This window comes from Peromyscus maniculatus, chromosome 13 (genome assembly GCF_049852395.1).
Source record: "Peromyscus maniculatus bairdii isolate BWxNUB_F1_BW_parent chromosome 13, HU_Pman_BW_mat_3.1, whole genome shotgun sequence".
NCBI lineage: Eukaryota > Metazoa > Chordata > Mammalia > Rodentia > Cricetidae > Peromyscus > Peromyscus maniculatus.
The window spans coordinates 51,160,149-51,175,351 of record NC_134864.1 but is presented as its reverse complement, the minus strand read 5'-3'; the positions used below and the strand labels follow the sequence as shown (position 1 = coordinate 51,175,351).

Here is a 15,203-nt window from a genome sequence, read left to right as displayed (position 1 = left end):
ATTTGCATATTTCCATGCTGTGTAGAACTAAGTGAACATTCTAGTTCAGTTAGGAAGACTTTTCCCTCTTTAAGAAACAGCTCAAGCCAGGCAGTGGTGGCACACGCCTTTAATCCCAGCACTCAGGAGACTGAGGCAGGCGGATCTCTGAGTTTGAGGCCTGGTCTACAGAGTGAGTGCCAGGACAGCCAGGGCTACAGAGAGAGCCCCTGTCTCAAAGACCAAAAAAAAAAAAAAAACCAAAAGCCAGGCGGTGGTGGCGCACGCCTTTAATCCTAGCACTCAGGAGGCAGAGGCAGGCGGATCTCTGAGAGTTCGAGGCCAGCCTGGGATACAGAGTGAGATCCAGGAAAGGCGCAAAGCTACACAGAGAAACCCTATGTCCAAAAAACAAAAAACAAAACAACAACAACAACAAAACACACAAAACAAAAACAAAAAACAAAAAAAAACCAAAAACACAGACCTCTCTTCTGCCCTCACTAGTAAGACAGTACTTGCTTTGAATCAAATGGAAACGAAGCCAAGGAGGACAGAGGCACACTACAGAGATGCATTTGCAGCAGAACCTGAGTAAGCCACACAGAGGTTCGCCGTAGAGGCGTGGTAAGGCATTACCCACCCCTCAGTCCCCGAGAACCGAGTGCACAGTGTTTAATACCAGGTTAGGAAGGTCAGCGCTTTCTTTCTTACTGTGCTAAGCACCTGTTTCTGAGTTCCAGGCACTGTAATCTGAGCCACGTGCTCACCAGAAGTTCTAAAAGAGAGCCCCCAATCACCGCACGTGCGCACTCTGGCAGGCTCTCAACCTACAGAATTATTCATTCCACACTGAAAACAAAAGATATTCATGACATAAAGAATATTCGGTTCTTTTTTGGCCAGTTTATGGCAGATCGACATTTGCTTACTTTAAAGAACAAGGACAACAAACCAACACGGAGGGAATGTGTGTCAAATTTTCTACCCTAACACAGCATCTAAAACTGTATTCCAGAATGATCTCTGTGATCAGAGAATGGGAAGAGGTGTGAAGGGCTGTAAGTGAGTATTGTTCTTAAGAATGTAAAAGATAACCAATTACAACCCATTTCCTAAAAACAGCACAAAGTAGCCGGACAGGGGTGGTGCACGCACACCTTTGATCCCAAGCACTTGGGAAGCAGAAGCAGATGAGTTCAAGGCCAGCCTGGTCTACAGAACAAGTTCCAGAGCAGCCAGGGCTACACAGAGAAACCCTGTCTCGAAAAAAAACAAAACAACAAACACAATGCACAATGTAAAGGAAAATAGCACAGTGTTTTTAAAGTATAAATTCACAAATTCTAGCGACAAGTCTGCCCTTAAAGTGAAAATACAGCCAAAGGGGGTGAGGGATGGGGGTGAGGCAGGGTGGGGTGGGGTGGGGCAGGGTGGGGCCGGGCGCCTAGCCAAGCTCCATAGAGCCAGAGGCTCCTAGAGGCAGCAAAGGGCGACCCTGGGCACAGGGATGCAGCTTTGAGAGTCCCGGGTTGTCCTGCCCCCTGGCCTGACTTCCCTCCACTGTGGTGCTCTCCTAAGGAGCCAGCCCCACCCTAAAATGAAGCCTGGCTGCCTTCCCGTAGTGGCTGATGCCAGTCCCTAGGCCCCGCCTCTTCCGACCACCGAGGCATTCCTGTAACTTGAAGAGGGTCTCCTGCTTCCAGGTGGACCAGCCCTTTCAGGATGACTCCAGCCCCACCGCCTCTGCCAGACTGCCCTCCTTATTCTGTAATAATGGCCTCAGGAAGGGCATCCTGAAGCCAAATCCCTTCCGCCCAACCTAGCGCTTCCTGCAAGCCTAGGGAGCTCTCCATGGCCACAGCTTAGGTAGGGACAAGAAGGAAAAGATCCGGGAGTCTGACCTCCACTGGGGTGGAGAGAGGTCATCTGCTAAGACACAAAGCAAACCACCAAGATCCTTAATGGAAGGTGTGATGCCCTTAACTGCCCCTGCTCGGACTCAGTCCTTGACACACCCTGCTCCAGCAGGCCTGATGAGAGTGTGGTAAGGACGGAGACCACAGCTGTCCTGGGCCCTGCTCCATCCCCAGGGCTGGCTCAGGCCTGGCCCATCACAGTGGGCTGGTCACCCCGCCCTCCGGCTGGAGAACTGCTTTACAAGTATTTCTTGAACCCTAGGCTTAGCTCTGTGTGGCCAGTATCTGGCCTCTGCCAAGAAGGTTCCACATATTGTACGTGGCAACTTGTGTGGTTCATCTCCTTAGACAGCAGACCCAGAAGGAAGCAGTCTCTATGGCTGGAGCCTGAAGAAAGGAGAAGGTATACCAAGAGATGAGAGCAATGAGTCTCTCCGGCCTGGGGCAGAATGTTCTGGGCAGTGCTGTTTCACAGAACTTTGCGCGACAGACGATTTTGTAATACACCCCCATGGGGGGGGGGGGCACCAACCCGGTGGAGTACTGTACTAAGCAAACACCTATGAGGACCGTTTCCAGCTTAAAACTGAGATTCCCTCCCTCCCTCTGTCTCCATGACTAGACTCCCCGGTGACTAAATGACTTCCAAGCCCCCAGAGGGTTTGTTTTGTTCTCTGACACTGTGACATTATCCTGTACGATAAAAAGGATTCAAAAAATAATTGTTAAATGAAATTTGAAAATGCTAGAAAAATATAAAGAGGATAATTAAATTATATTTTTTAAGTGAAAATACAATTCATAAGCATGATGCATATGGGACGCTTTTTAACCATAAAAGGCCACATTAGTAAACAACGTCAATCATGACTTAGATATCTGTTATGGAGCAAATTAATGAATGTTTCATTATTTTAAATTCTTTTCCAACTAATACATCTTTTTGTTTGTTTTTTTTTTTTGTTGTTGTTGTTGTTGTTTTGTTTTCAAGACAGGGTTTCTCTGTGTAGCTTTGCGCCTTTCCTGGAACTCACAGAGATCTGCCTGGCTCTGCCTCCCAAGTGCTGGGATTAAAGGCGTGCGCCATCACCACCCAGCCCAACTAATACATCTTTTATTACCTTTCATGAAGGCATATTTTCCAAAACCCAGATGAACTCTGATGGTAGCACTTAGCTAGTTCATACCCTGTGGCACCCACAGGCAGAGGGAGAGACCAGCAGGTCCTTTGGTGGCAAGAGCTGCCGGCAGTTTCCAGGGGGAAACTAAAAGTCTATGAAATCAACAAAGAAGAAAATACTCAGACACACTTTAAAATGCCCCCTGAAATGTTCTTTCTTATGCCGAGAACTACTCCAAAGTTTCCTTGGACAGCCGCAGGACTCCACATTGAAAATGAACACACTGTAAAGAAGCAGGAGTGTCGGAGAGACAAAATTCCAAGAGTGCCCACGCCCCGGCTGGCCCCAGGACGCGCTTACCTCCGATCCTCTGACTTGGGAATGGGGTTGGTGCAGCGCTGGCTGTTGTACTTGGCCACATAGTCACATTGCTTGAAGGGGGCGCTCTTGTCTTCCAGAACGTGTCTGATGCAGAAAGCGTAACCGTTCAGTCGCCGCTGTTTGCACAGTTTGGGGCTATATGAGCACAAGGGCTTATTGTCAACCTCAGAGAAGTGTATATGTTTCCCTTCATACATCACGTGACTCTATTCCTCGTGAACATCAGCTAAAAGGCCACCACAAAAAAGAAACCCAAATGATAAACAAATCAGAGAGTGTAAGGCAGACTCAAGTAGAGAATTTCACTGAGGGACTTGTGGCCTCTCAGCCATACCTGATTTTAAATCTTCTGCACCACAGCAATGTGAAGAGAGCCCAGGGGGACCACAGTTTGGAATGCTCTCAACCAAGAGGAAGCAGATTGTCTACAAAACATCAAAGGCCTCGTTAACACAGATAAACAAAACCAGCTCACCCAGAACATAAAATATTTCCACATCACCCTTCTTAACGGATGGAATGAGAATCGAATATTCCAAGGATGAGATCCAACAGGAAACAGGGAGTTGTAAGGATTATCTCACCCTCCAAAATTGAACCAAATCATCTTTCCTCTGTGACGGGCTCAAAGTGGCTCACAGCAAGAGCTTCTTCCACCAAGTTAACTCCACCAGGGTCTACACCTGTAACCCCAGCACTTGGGAGGCAGCGGAAGAAGGACCAGGAGTTCCAGGTCATCCTCAGCTACTACACAGTAAGTTTGCATCAGCCTGGGCCACATAAGTAAGGGGGTGGGGGGAAGGATGGGAGATGGAGAGATGGCTCAGCAGTTAAGAGCACGGGCTGTTTTTCCATAGGACCTGGGTTCAATTCCCAGTACCCAAAGGATGGCTCACAAGCATCTATAACTCCAGCCCCAGGGCCTCCACTAGTCACCCATGTGGTGTACAGACATACATGCAATACCCAAACACATAAAACAAACAAATAAAATTTTTCAAAAATAGGTTCTTTACAAAGTACTACATTTTTTGTTACATTGACAAAATATTTAGCAATCTGTTAAAAAATGTTTCTATGAAATGCAAAACCAAGCTGTTTATGGTATCACACACCTATAATCCTAGCATTTGGGAAGGTGAAGCAGGAGGATTACTTTGAGTTCAAGGCCAGTCTGTTTTATATAGAGACTAGCCATGCCATCCAGGGGTATACAGGAAGAGCTTATTTCAAAGAAACAAACTAGCTCCCGGTAAAGGATGCTTGCTGCCAAGCATGACCCGAGTTTGCTCCTCCTGATCAACAGAGTGAAAGGCAGAACTGACTCCTGCGAGTTGTCTTCTCATCTCCATACCTGTCCATGGCATGTGTGTGTACAGAAGCACACACAGACAGAATAAAGAAATAAACGTAATAAAAATCAAAGAGGAGGAGGGAGGAGGTGGGGGCAGGCGGTGAGGTGGCCCGGTGGGGAAAGGCACCTGCTGCCCAAGCCTGCTTTTACCTAGGTCAGTCCCGGGAACCCACATAAACGTGGGAGGAGAGGCCTGACGCCCACAAAGCTGTTCTGACCTCCACACACATCATATACACAGTGATAAAAGTGAATAAAAATTTTAAGTCAGGCATGATGGTATTCACCTGTAAACTCTCAGCTCTTGTGGAGTAGAGGCCAGAAGAGCAGGAGTTCAAGGCTAGCCTACACTGAGATTTAAAAAAACAAAAAACAAGCCAAGTGGTGGTGGCGCACACCTTTAATCCCAGCACTCAGGAGGCAGAGGCAGGCGGATCTCGGTGAGTTCGAGGCCAGCTTAGGCTACAGAGTAAGTTCCAGGAAAGGCGCAAAGCTACAGAGAAACCCTGTCTCGAAAAACCAAAAAAAAAAAAAAAAAAAGAACAAAACAAAACCCAACAGGTTGGGGAGTTGGCTCAATGGATAAGGCACTTACTGTAGAATCATGAGGACTGGAGTTCAAATACCCAAAACCCATACAGATGCAGGTAAGTGTGACAACCCACCTGTAATCCGTACGGTTAGAGCAAACATAGGGGACCCCTGACCAAACTGGCTAGGGAAACTAGCAGTGTAGGTGAGCTCTAGGTTCAACTGAGAGAGCCTACCTCAGTGTATGAGGTAGAGATCAACTGAGGAAGACACCTGACATCACAGAGACAGCTGACCCAAGCTAGCGGAAGATCACGGACTCTAGACTGATAGCTGGGGAGCCTGCATAAGTCAGAACTAGGCCCTCTGAATGTGGGTGACAGTTGTGTGGCTTGATCTGTTTGTGGGGTATGGGGGTCCACAGAGGCTTCCTAGGGAGACCTTACTCAAGGTCAGAGAGGCTGAGCTTGCTTTACCCAGCAGGGCTGCATAATGGGATGATCTGGCCACCAGCGTGTTTACCAGGTGTTTGGAAGGGTCTACACCTGGCTTTGATCTTGAACGGGGAAGGTCCTCACCCCTTGGCAGTGTATAAAAAGTCCATTAGAATAAAACTCTGGGTGGCTGGATACTGACCCAGGCCCTCCCGAAGCTATCCTGTGACTGTCTTTCATGTCATCTCTACCTATATTTCTATCTAATACTTCCTCATTTCTCTCCTCCCCCACCCCCCAAAGAATCCTCCAACAGGTCGTAGCTGGACCCGGACAGTGAGGTTCCTAGCAGTGGGACCAGGACTTACCCCAGATGCATGAACTGGCTTTTTGGAGCCCATTCCCTATGGTGGGATAACTTGCTCTGCCTTGATGGGGGGGAGGGGCCAGGCCCTGCCTCAACTTGGTATGCCAGACTTTGTTGACTCCCCAAGGGAGGCCTTACCCCCTCAGAGGAGTGGATGGCGGGAACTGGGACTGGTATGTAAAATGAAAAAAATAATTTAAATTAAAAAAAAGAAAAAAGTATGTTATTTGGGGGTTGCCAAGGTGACTCTGTGGACAAAACATCTGCCACCAAGCGTGACAATCTGAGTTCAGTCCCAAGGACCCACACGGTGGGAGGAGAGACCCAGTCCCTGAAAGTGATCCCCGACCTCCACACACCCACCACGGCACTCCTGTGTGAACACACACACATAAACACTATTAAAAAAATTAACTCTACTTCCTTTCTAATAGTCTGTCTGCCATCCCCGTCCCATTCAAACCTGAACTTGTTGAGATCAACTATTGGTTCCTCAACCACATTTACACCATTTAGTTCGGTGCTCCCAACAGTCAGTTACAAGTACAAATCACAGTTTGGATCTTTTGATAGACAAATTATACAGTATCTGCTACACAATACACACAAAGACCAGAGGTAGCGCTTACATAACAGCAAGCTGAACCTAACTTAGGAAGTCAGTGTCAGTGAGGGGCCAGAACCTCAACTCCCTCCCAAAGTCACCTGGAGGGTGATGCCACAGCTTAGACATCACTTTTGGAAAGTCAAGAATACCCTTCCTTTAAGAACTTGAATATGGGGGCATGGTGGCACACGCCTTTAATCTTAGCACTAGAGGCAGAGGCAGAGAGATCTCAAGGTCAGCCTGGTCTACAGAGTGGGTTCCAGGACAGCCAAGGCTACACAGACAAACCCTGTCTCAAAGTGGAATATGGGGCTGGAGACTCGGGTGGTAGAGTGCTGGCCTGAGCCCTGGGTTTAATCCCCAGCACTACATAAAAATAAGCGTTGTGAGATAGGCTTGCAAAGCCCAGGCCTATCCCTAAAATCTCAGCACTCTGGAGATGGACACAGGAGGATCAGAAGTTCAAGGTTATGAGAGCCTGTCTAAAAGAAAAAAGAAACAAACAAGCTCCAATGCTGCCAGAGCAGCGCAGTGGCTGCAAAACAAATGCTCAGCATGTGCAAGGCCAAGGTTTAACCCCCAGCACCGGAAAACAAGCTGGAAGGAAGAGAGAAGAGAGGGAGGGAGGGAGAGACACTATGCAGATGTCTGCGGCAGAAGAAATGGATGTTCAAGTCCAAAATCGACCATGTCCTGTGTTATCTTCAACAAATCATCTACACTTTTGGAATCTCAGATTTCTCATCTGTGAAACAGGGATAACAGGGGTTATATCCTCAATAGGTTCTAAGGATCCAAGGGCACCACATAGACTGAACTAAGGACCATGGCTAGCACGTGGTAAGCTCTGGAGAAACAGAAGTTCTTCACAGATGTTAACTGTATGGCATGTTTCTGTCTTTTCACAATAACAAGAGATGCTCTATGTTTCTGGAGAAGAGTACTCAACCGCACAGAAGGGTCAAATGCAGATTCTAAAGCTCCATACAGTCTGGAACAATGAAATGAACTTTTCTACAGAGTCAGGGTCTCAAACTTCACAAACACAAAAAAACCCAAAATATTACTGTAGTTAGTAACACTGTATGAACTAATAGACTTAGCCACACACAAATGCACAGCAAAAATACGAGCTCTCTCTTTTTACCTTATTAGGGCACAAGAAGAATTGAACTAAAATGTGTTGAGTTCCCCCAGAATGAGGGTGCCACCCAGGTAGAACAAGAATGGTTACCCAAGAAAAAGGATGTGGAGCCAATCCCTAGGGGAGTGAAAGAGAAAAAGAGGGGTATGGTGATATATTGCTTGTAATCTAAAAAATAAAAGCTTGCCTGAAGATCTGACAGAGCCAGCCACAGAGTTAGCCAAAGAGGTCAGGCAGTGGTGGCACAGGCCTTTAATCCTAGCACTTGGGAGGCAGAGATGTGTCTGGGTCTCTGTGAGTTCAAGGCCACACTGGGCTACATGAGATTAGTCCAGTCTAAAAGAGAAACAGCCAGGCAGTGGTGGCACACACCTTATTAACTCAAACACTTGGTTTCACACACCTTTAATCCCAGCACTAAGAAAGTTGAGACAGGAAGTGATATGGCTGGGCAGAGAAAGGAATGTAGGGCAGGAGGAGACAGGAACTCAGGTGTTTTCAGGCTCTTGCAGGCTATGAGTTGGTGAGTTAAGAGGTGGCTTGTTCTGCTTCTCTGATCCTTCAGCTTTTACCCTGATACCTGGCTCTGTGTTTTTATTAAGACCAATTATCATTCATGCAACAGAGGGGTATGGGGGAAATCAAGCAATCAGTTTCAGGGGCTAGCATAAACCAGATGTGCAGCTGGTACACATCTGTAATCGCAGCACTCATGAGGCAGAGGCAGAAGGATCAGAAGTTCAAAGTCATCCTCAGCTATACGCTCAGTTATGGGCTAGCCTGGTGTACAGGAGACACTGACTCAAAACAAACATACAAACAAAAATTCTACTTGCCCTAAAGGTCTGGGTCCTTCAGACAGGACCTATGTGAAAACAAATCTTTGAATGTTTACATTCCGTGCCACTCATCCATCACTGAATCGTTCATGAAATTAATTCAAGTCTATTTGAAGATCTACTGGGTTTGTTTTTTGTAAGTTACCCTTGGGGCTGGTGAAATGGCTCAGTGGTAAAGACACTAATCACCAAGCCGAAGGGCCCGAGTTGCATCCCTGGAACCCACACAGCAGAAAGAAAGGACTCTTACAAGTTGTCTCTGGCGTCCACGTTTGCACAGGGGCACAAATGCGTGTACACGTGTACCCACTAGCAAACACACACACGCAATAAATGTAATTTTTGTTTTAATTTTTAAAAAATATCTTAGCCAGGGTTGGGGATTTAGCTCAGTGGTGGAGCGCTTGTCTAGCAAGCGCAAGGCCCTGGGTTTGGTCCTCAACTCTGAAAAAAAAAAAAATCTAAGCCAGTGGGTGGTGGTACAGACCTTTAATCCCAGCACTCAGGAGGCAGAGGCAGAGGCAGGTGGATCACTGTGAGTTTGAGGCCAGCCTGGTCTACAGAACTAGTTCCAGGATAGTCAAGACTACATAGGGAAACCATGCCTCGGAAAAAGACAAGTAAGCATGTGTGTGTGTGTGTGTGTGTGTGTGTGTGTGTGTGTGTGTGTGTGTGCATAAGTTAGTTTTTAAAAAAAAGTTATTTCCTTGGCCAAGATGATGGTTCAGTGAATAAAGCACCTGCCAGACAAATCTGAAGACCTAAGTTTGAATCCCCAGAATCCCCAGAAAAGCCAGGTGCAGCACCACATCTGTAATCCCAACAACACTCTGACCAGGAGATGGAGGTGGAGACCACAGAGACGGGAGCTCTCAACCCAGCTAGCCTGGCAGGCAGAAAGGGAGAGGAAAAACAAGGAGACCCTGTCTCAAATTAGTTAGAAGGTGAGGACCTACACCCGAGGTCATCCTGTGATCACACATGTACCTGAAGTACGCACCTGCATTCACTCACGTGAATGTGTACACATGACTGTGCACACCTACATGCATACACAGAGAAATAAAAAATAAAAAGGCCTGAGTCACCATACCCCACTTCCTTTTGAAAACCTTTTCAGCCAGATGTGGTAGTGCAGACCTGTAATTCCAGACAGGGTCAGAAGAGGGGTCAGATCTGATGAACTGGAATTGTAATTCCAGACAGGGTCAGAAGAGGGGTCAGATCTGATGATGAACTGGAATTACAGGTGGCTGTGAAACACCATGTGCGTGCTGAGAACAGAACCTGGGTCCTCTGCAAGAGCAATAAGTGCCCTAACTATTGAGCCATCTCTCTTCTGCCTTCAAAAAAAAAAGAAAGAAAGAAAGAAAAGAAAAAGGTGGTGGGAGGTTGTTCTGTTTTGGTTTTTGTTTTTAAGTTTTCCTACCTTGTTAATCCCACTGACATCTTCAGTTATCCATCAGCTAGCTTTACTGCAATCTCCCCCACCTGTCATCCTCTGGGCTGGTCTCAAACTGTGGCTTCATGTTCATGCAACCCTCCTGCCTCAGCCTCCCAAGCACTAGGATTACAGGGTGAGCTGCCACACTGGCACTCTGGTTTTTCTCAGAGACTTCTCTGTGCTGTAGTGGGTAGCCATTCCAGCTTGGATCTGGAAGTTCCAACCCCCATTGAGACTCTGGCAACTGTCACGCCTATGAGGCGGGGCGAGGGGAGGCGTCTGGAGACCCGAGAGCTGGACGGGCCAGCGCTCTCTCTGTGCGTGCTCTCTGTGCCTGGACCCTGGATGGTGGAGATTGACTGTGCAGAGCTCCAGAGAACACCGCTGGATTGCGATACACCTTCCCCAGACCCCCGCAACCTATCTATTACTTCATTTGTAAGTCATCCACTAAATAAATCTTCCTTTTAACTACGTGGAGTGGCCTTTATAATTTTCCCCAATACTGTGCCCATCATCCACTGCTTTGAAAGTGACTTTCATAGCCAGATGTAGTGGTGCACACCTTTAGTCCAGTACTTCGGAGGCAGAGGCAGGTAGATCTCTATGAGTTTGTGGCCAGCCAGGTCTCCACAGTGAGTTCCCAGACAGCCATGGTTACATACTGAGACCCTGTCTTAAAAAACAACAGCAAAAAAGAAAGGGACTTTGAATCCCCCGCTGAGGAGTCGGAGGAGTCGTCTTCATTTTGCACTCCCAGACACCAGCCCACCCTTATTGCCTGTTGTCTGATCATTATCACTTGAGCTTCTTCTCTGTTCTTCATTTTCAGAAGAGCAGCATCTCACCTCCACCCCTACCACAGGGAACCATTTGGTGCCAATTTTCACCTTTCTGCTGTCTCTGGAAGTGTTCATCATAAACCTCTTCCCTCGAGGCCAGCTAGTTTCCACAAGTTCCCACATGACAGAGGTTGGGGACAGGGAACTCGGGCTTTATTTCTCTTCAGTTGACAAAAATAATCAGCTGTTAGCTCCTCGCTGCCAGTTTCTCCTCCACTCTGAATGTCTTGCAAAACATAAGAGGTGCAGTCCACAACTAAGCCTCACCTTCCCTGCTGGTCGGAGGGCCCAACACACAGGCCTGGCTTTGCCCTGCAAGCATGAGGTGTGTGGGTTTGGTCCTCAGCTGTACCACCCCCTTGGTGGAGAGCTGTTCCCCTCACTGTGCCTGGACATGTGCTCAGCCACTGACTCCACTGCCTCGCTGTAACGTGGGGTCAGCACACTGACTTCTTCATTGCAGCCACTGACTCCACTGCCTCGCTGTGACGTGGGGTCAGCACACACTGACTTCCTCACTGCAGACACTGACTCCACTGCCTCGCTGTGACGTGGGGTCAGCACACACTGACTTTCTCACTGCAGACACTGACTCCACTGCCTCGCTGTGACGTGTGGTCAGCACACACTGACTTCCTCACTGCAGACACTGACTCCACTGCCTCGCTGTGACGTGGGGTCAGCACACTGACTTCCTCACTGCAGACACTGACTCCACTGCCTCGCTGTGACGTGGGGTCAGCACACTGACTTCCTCACTGCAGACACTGACTCCACTGCCTCGCTGTGATGTGGGGTCAGCACACACTGACTTCCTCACTGCAGACACTGACTCCACTGCCTCGCTGTGACGTGGGGTCAGCACACACTGACTTCCTCACTGCAGACACTGACTCCACTGCCTCACTGTGACGTGGGGTCAGCACACACTGACTTCCTCACTGCAGACACTGACTCCACTGCCTCGCTGTGACGTGGGGTCAGCACACTGACTTCCTCACTGCAGACACTGACTCCACTGCCTCGCTGTGATGTGGGGTCAGCACACTGACTTCTTCACTGCAGACACTGACTCCACTGCCTCGCTGTGACGCGGTGGTCAACACACTGACTTCCTCACTGCAGACACTGACTCCACTGCCTCGCTGTGACGCGGTGGTCAACACACTGACTTCTTCACTGCAGACACTGACTCCACTGCCTCGCTGTGACTCAGTGGTCAGCACACACTGACTTCCTCACTGCAGACACCGACTCCACTGCCTCGCTGTGACGTGGGGTCAGCACACTGACTTCCTCACTGCAGACACTGACTCCACTGCCTCGCTGTGATGTGGGATCAGCACACACTGACTTCCTCACTGCAGACACTGACTCCACTGCCTCACTGTGACGCGGTGGTCAGCACACTGACTTCCTCACTGCAGACACTGACTCCACTGCCTCGCTGTGTCGCGGTGGTCAGCACACTTTGACTTTTGGGTTTCTTCAGTTGCTTTAGAGAAGGGAAACCTAGATGTAAGTGCACTACCATGGTTAACCAGAAGTAGTTTTAGAAAATACTCATATGAGTACTGCATGAGAGGCAGAGACAGACAATCTCTGTGAATCTGAGGCCTGCCTGGTCTACATATCATGTTCCTGGCCAGTCAGGGCTTTATCGTGAGAACTGTCTCAAAAGACAATTCAGGAGGCAGAGCCAGGCGGATCTCTGTGAGTTCGAGGCCAGCCTGGGCTACAGAGCGAGTTCCAGGACAGCCAGTCAGGGCTACACAGAAAAAGCCTGTCTTCAAAAACAAAAACAAAACAAAACAAAACAAAACAAAACTCTGTGTAGTAAAATACACCTGATGGGAAGAGTGAGTCGCTCAGCAAAGCACTTGGGGCTGCCAAGCAGGACCACCTGACTTCAATCCTCAGGACCACACACACACACACACACACACACACACACACACACAAACACACACAGTTTTTAAAATATTTTAACACCCGACAATAACAATCAAAATCATAAAATATCATGTAAGCAATTTTTTTTTACAACACAATTACTCTTATAATAAATATCTATTTTCTAATTTTATCTTGTTTTGTTTTGCTTTTTGAAAGGGTCACAGACAGCCCAACCTGACCTGGACTCTCTATGTAATCAAGCATGACCTGGAACTTCTGATCCTCCGGTGTCCACTTCACAAGTATTGGGACTGTATGTGTGACATCATGACTGGCTGGCACTTATGTGCGCACTTTCTGTGTGTGTGTGTGTGTGTGTGTGTGTGTGTGTGTGTGTACATGTACATGAGCTCACACATATGAAGGTCAGAGGACAACTTGTAAGGGGTCAGTTCTCTTCTTCCGTTCTCCATATGCATTCTGGGAACTGAACTCAAGATTATCAGGACTGGCAGCAAATGCCTTCTCCTATTGCACTGTCTGAACAGCCTTGAGACCCTATTTTCTAATTTTAAATAATCAACATGCTATAAAAGAAATTCTCATGCTTTTAGACTTAACGGTAAGAATTTACTTACTAAACACTAATGAGAAGACCATCACTTCCCAGAAGCCATGGCGGCTGTAACAGTAAGAGGTACAGCTTTTCCCCTTAGATGATTATAATCCACACATGAGATATGTCCAAAAGAAAAAAAAGTAAGGGGGCTGGAGAGATGGCTTAATAGTTAGGAGCACTCGGTACTCTTCCAGAGGACTTAAGTTTAATTCTCAGCACCCACATGGGGCTAATACCAACTGTAACTCCAGTTCCAGGGGATCGGACACTCTCTCTGGCCTCCATGGCACTACATGCACAAAGTGCACAGCCATGCACACAGACAAGACACCAACACACAGTAAACCAAAGTAAATCAATCTGGGACAGGAGGGGAGGGGTGGGGAGGGGCGGGAGGAAAAGAAAAGAGAAAAGGAAAAGGTACTTGAGGCAGACTTTTACAGCTCTGGACACCTAGGATCTCTCTGCTCTCACCAAGACTCAGAACAGACGGATTCATCTGCCCAGAACAAAGACTGAATTTCCCCTTCATTTCTATAGAGGGCCCTTTCTCCAGCCAGCCCTCGTCCAGTGTGTGTGTGTGTGTGTGTGTGTGTGTGTGTGTGTGTGTGTGTGTGTGTGTGTGTGTGTCTTTCTGTATGTATGTATGTACGTACATGTGAGCACAGGTGTTGTAGAGACCAAAGTGGAGCTCGTGGAGCTGGCGTACAGGAATGTGTGAGCTACTCAACATCCGCACTGGAAACTGAACTCAGTCCTCTGCAAGCACACACCGCACACACCGCACACACCGCACACGCTCTCAACCGCTGAGCCACCTCTCCAGCCCCACTAGGCCTCCTTACAAATACAGTTCAGGAACCAGACATGGCATCCATCACACGCCTTTCATCTCAGCACTCAGGAGGCAGAGGCAAATGCTGTTTGGTCCACAGTCTACACTGAGATTTCTAGGGCAGCCAAAACTACAGTGAGACCCTGTCTCAAAAACCAACCAACCTCAGGACACAAATCCCCAACAGCCGAGCCAGTTTCTGCTCGTCGGAGGTCCTTTGGGTTGGTTCAGCTTGGGCACTCATCATATTCTCTTTGTCAACTACCTGTCCTGTCCTCTTCCTTCCTGGAAAACAAGCTCCCCGAGGGCCGTTTCCTGAGCATTATCAAATCCCAATCGGTGAATGCTTAATGCAGAGACTTCTATAAAACTATTTCTGTAGCCTTGTGTAGACATGATGTGTGTGTGTGTGTGTGTGTGTGTGTGTGTGTGTGTGTGTACATGTGTGCCATAGCACACACGTCACAGCATGTGTATGGAGGGCGGGCAGGCGTCAGTCTTCACCTTCGACTACACTTCATGCTCCAGGCCGGCAGGAGTTCTGGAGCAGTCTCCTGTCATTGCCTCCCATCTCGTCAAGGAGTGTTTGGATCACAGTTACATGCCACCAAGTCTGTATTTAACATAGTTTCCAGAAACCTGAACTCAGGGCCTCGGGTTTGTACTTCCTAAATCATCATCCCAGCCCTCAATACAGAATCTTAATTGAAACTGAACTAATTTAAATAAAATCTAAACAAATAACAACTCTTATTTCAGCACATTTGTTTGGGGAGGGGGCGCATGGGAACCACAGCATGCACATTGACTCAGAGGATACTTCTAGGACTTTGATCTCTCTTTCCAACATGTGGATCCTATAGAGGGGCCCCCAAAACACCGTGACCACAC

General features: G+C 47.9%; 1 protein-coding gene across 7 annotated transcripts in view; it reads right to left on the bottom strand.

Moving 5' to 3' along the window:
- Ino80d (INO80 complex subunit D) overlaps positions 1-15,203 on the bottom strand; it is a 71,746-nt gene that overhangs the window by 44,006 nt on the left and 12,537 nt on the right. For 6 of the 7 annotated variants that reach the window (XM_076550270.1, XM_076550266.1, XM_015993911.3 and 3 more), the window contains 2 exons: positions 3,735-3,825; positions 3,380-3,626 (listed from right to left, as the gene is read on the bottom strand). In XM_076550270.1, coding sequence (XP_076406385.1) covers positions 3,380-3,597 — 218 coding nt within the window. In that variant the 5' untranslated portion in view covers positions 3,598-3,626; positions 3,735-3,825. The remainder of the gene's footprint in view (positions 1-3,379; positions 3,627-3,734; positions 3,826-15,203) is intronic. The other variant, XM_076550271.1, reaches the window with a different exon arrangement.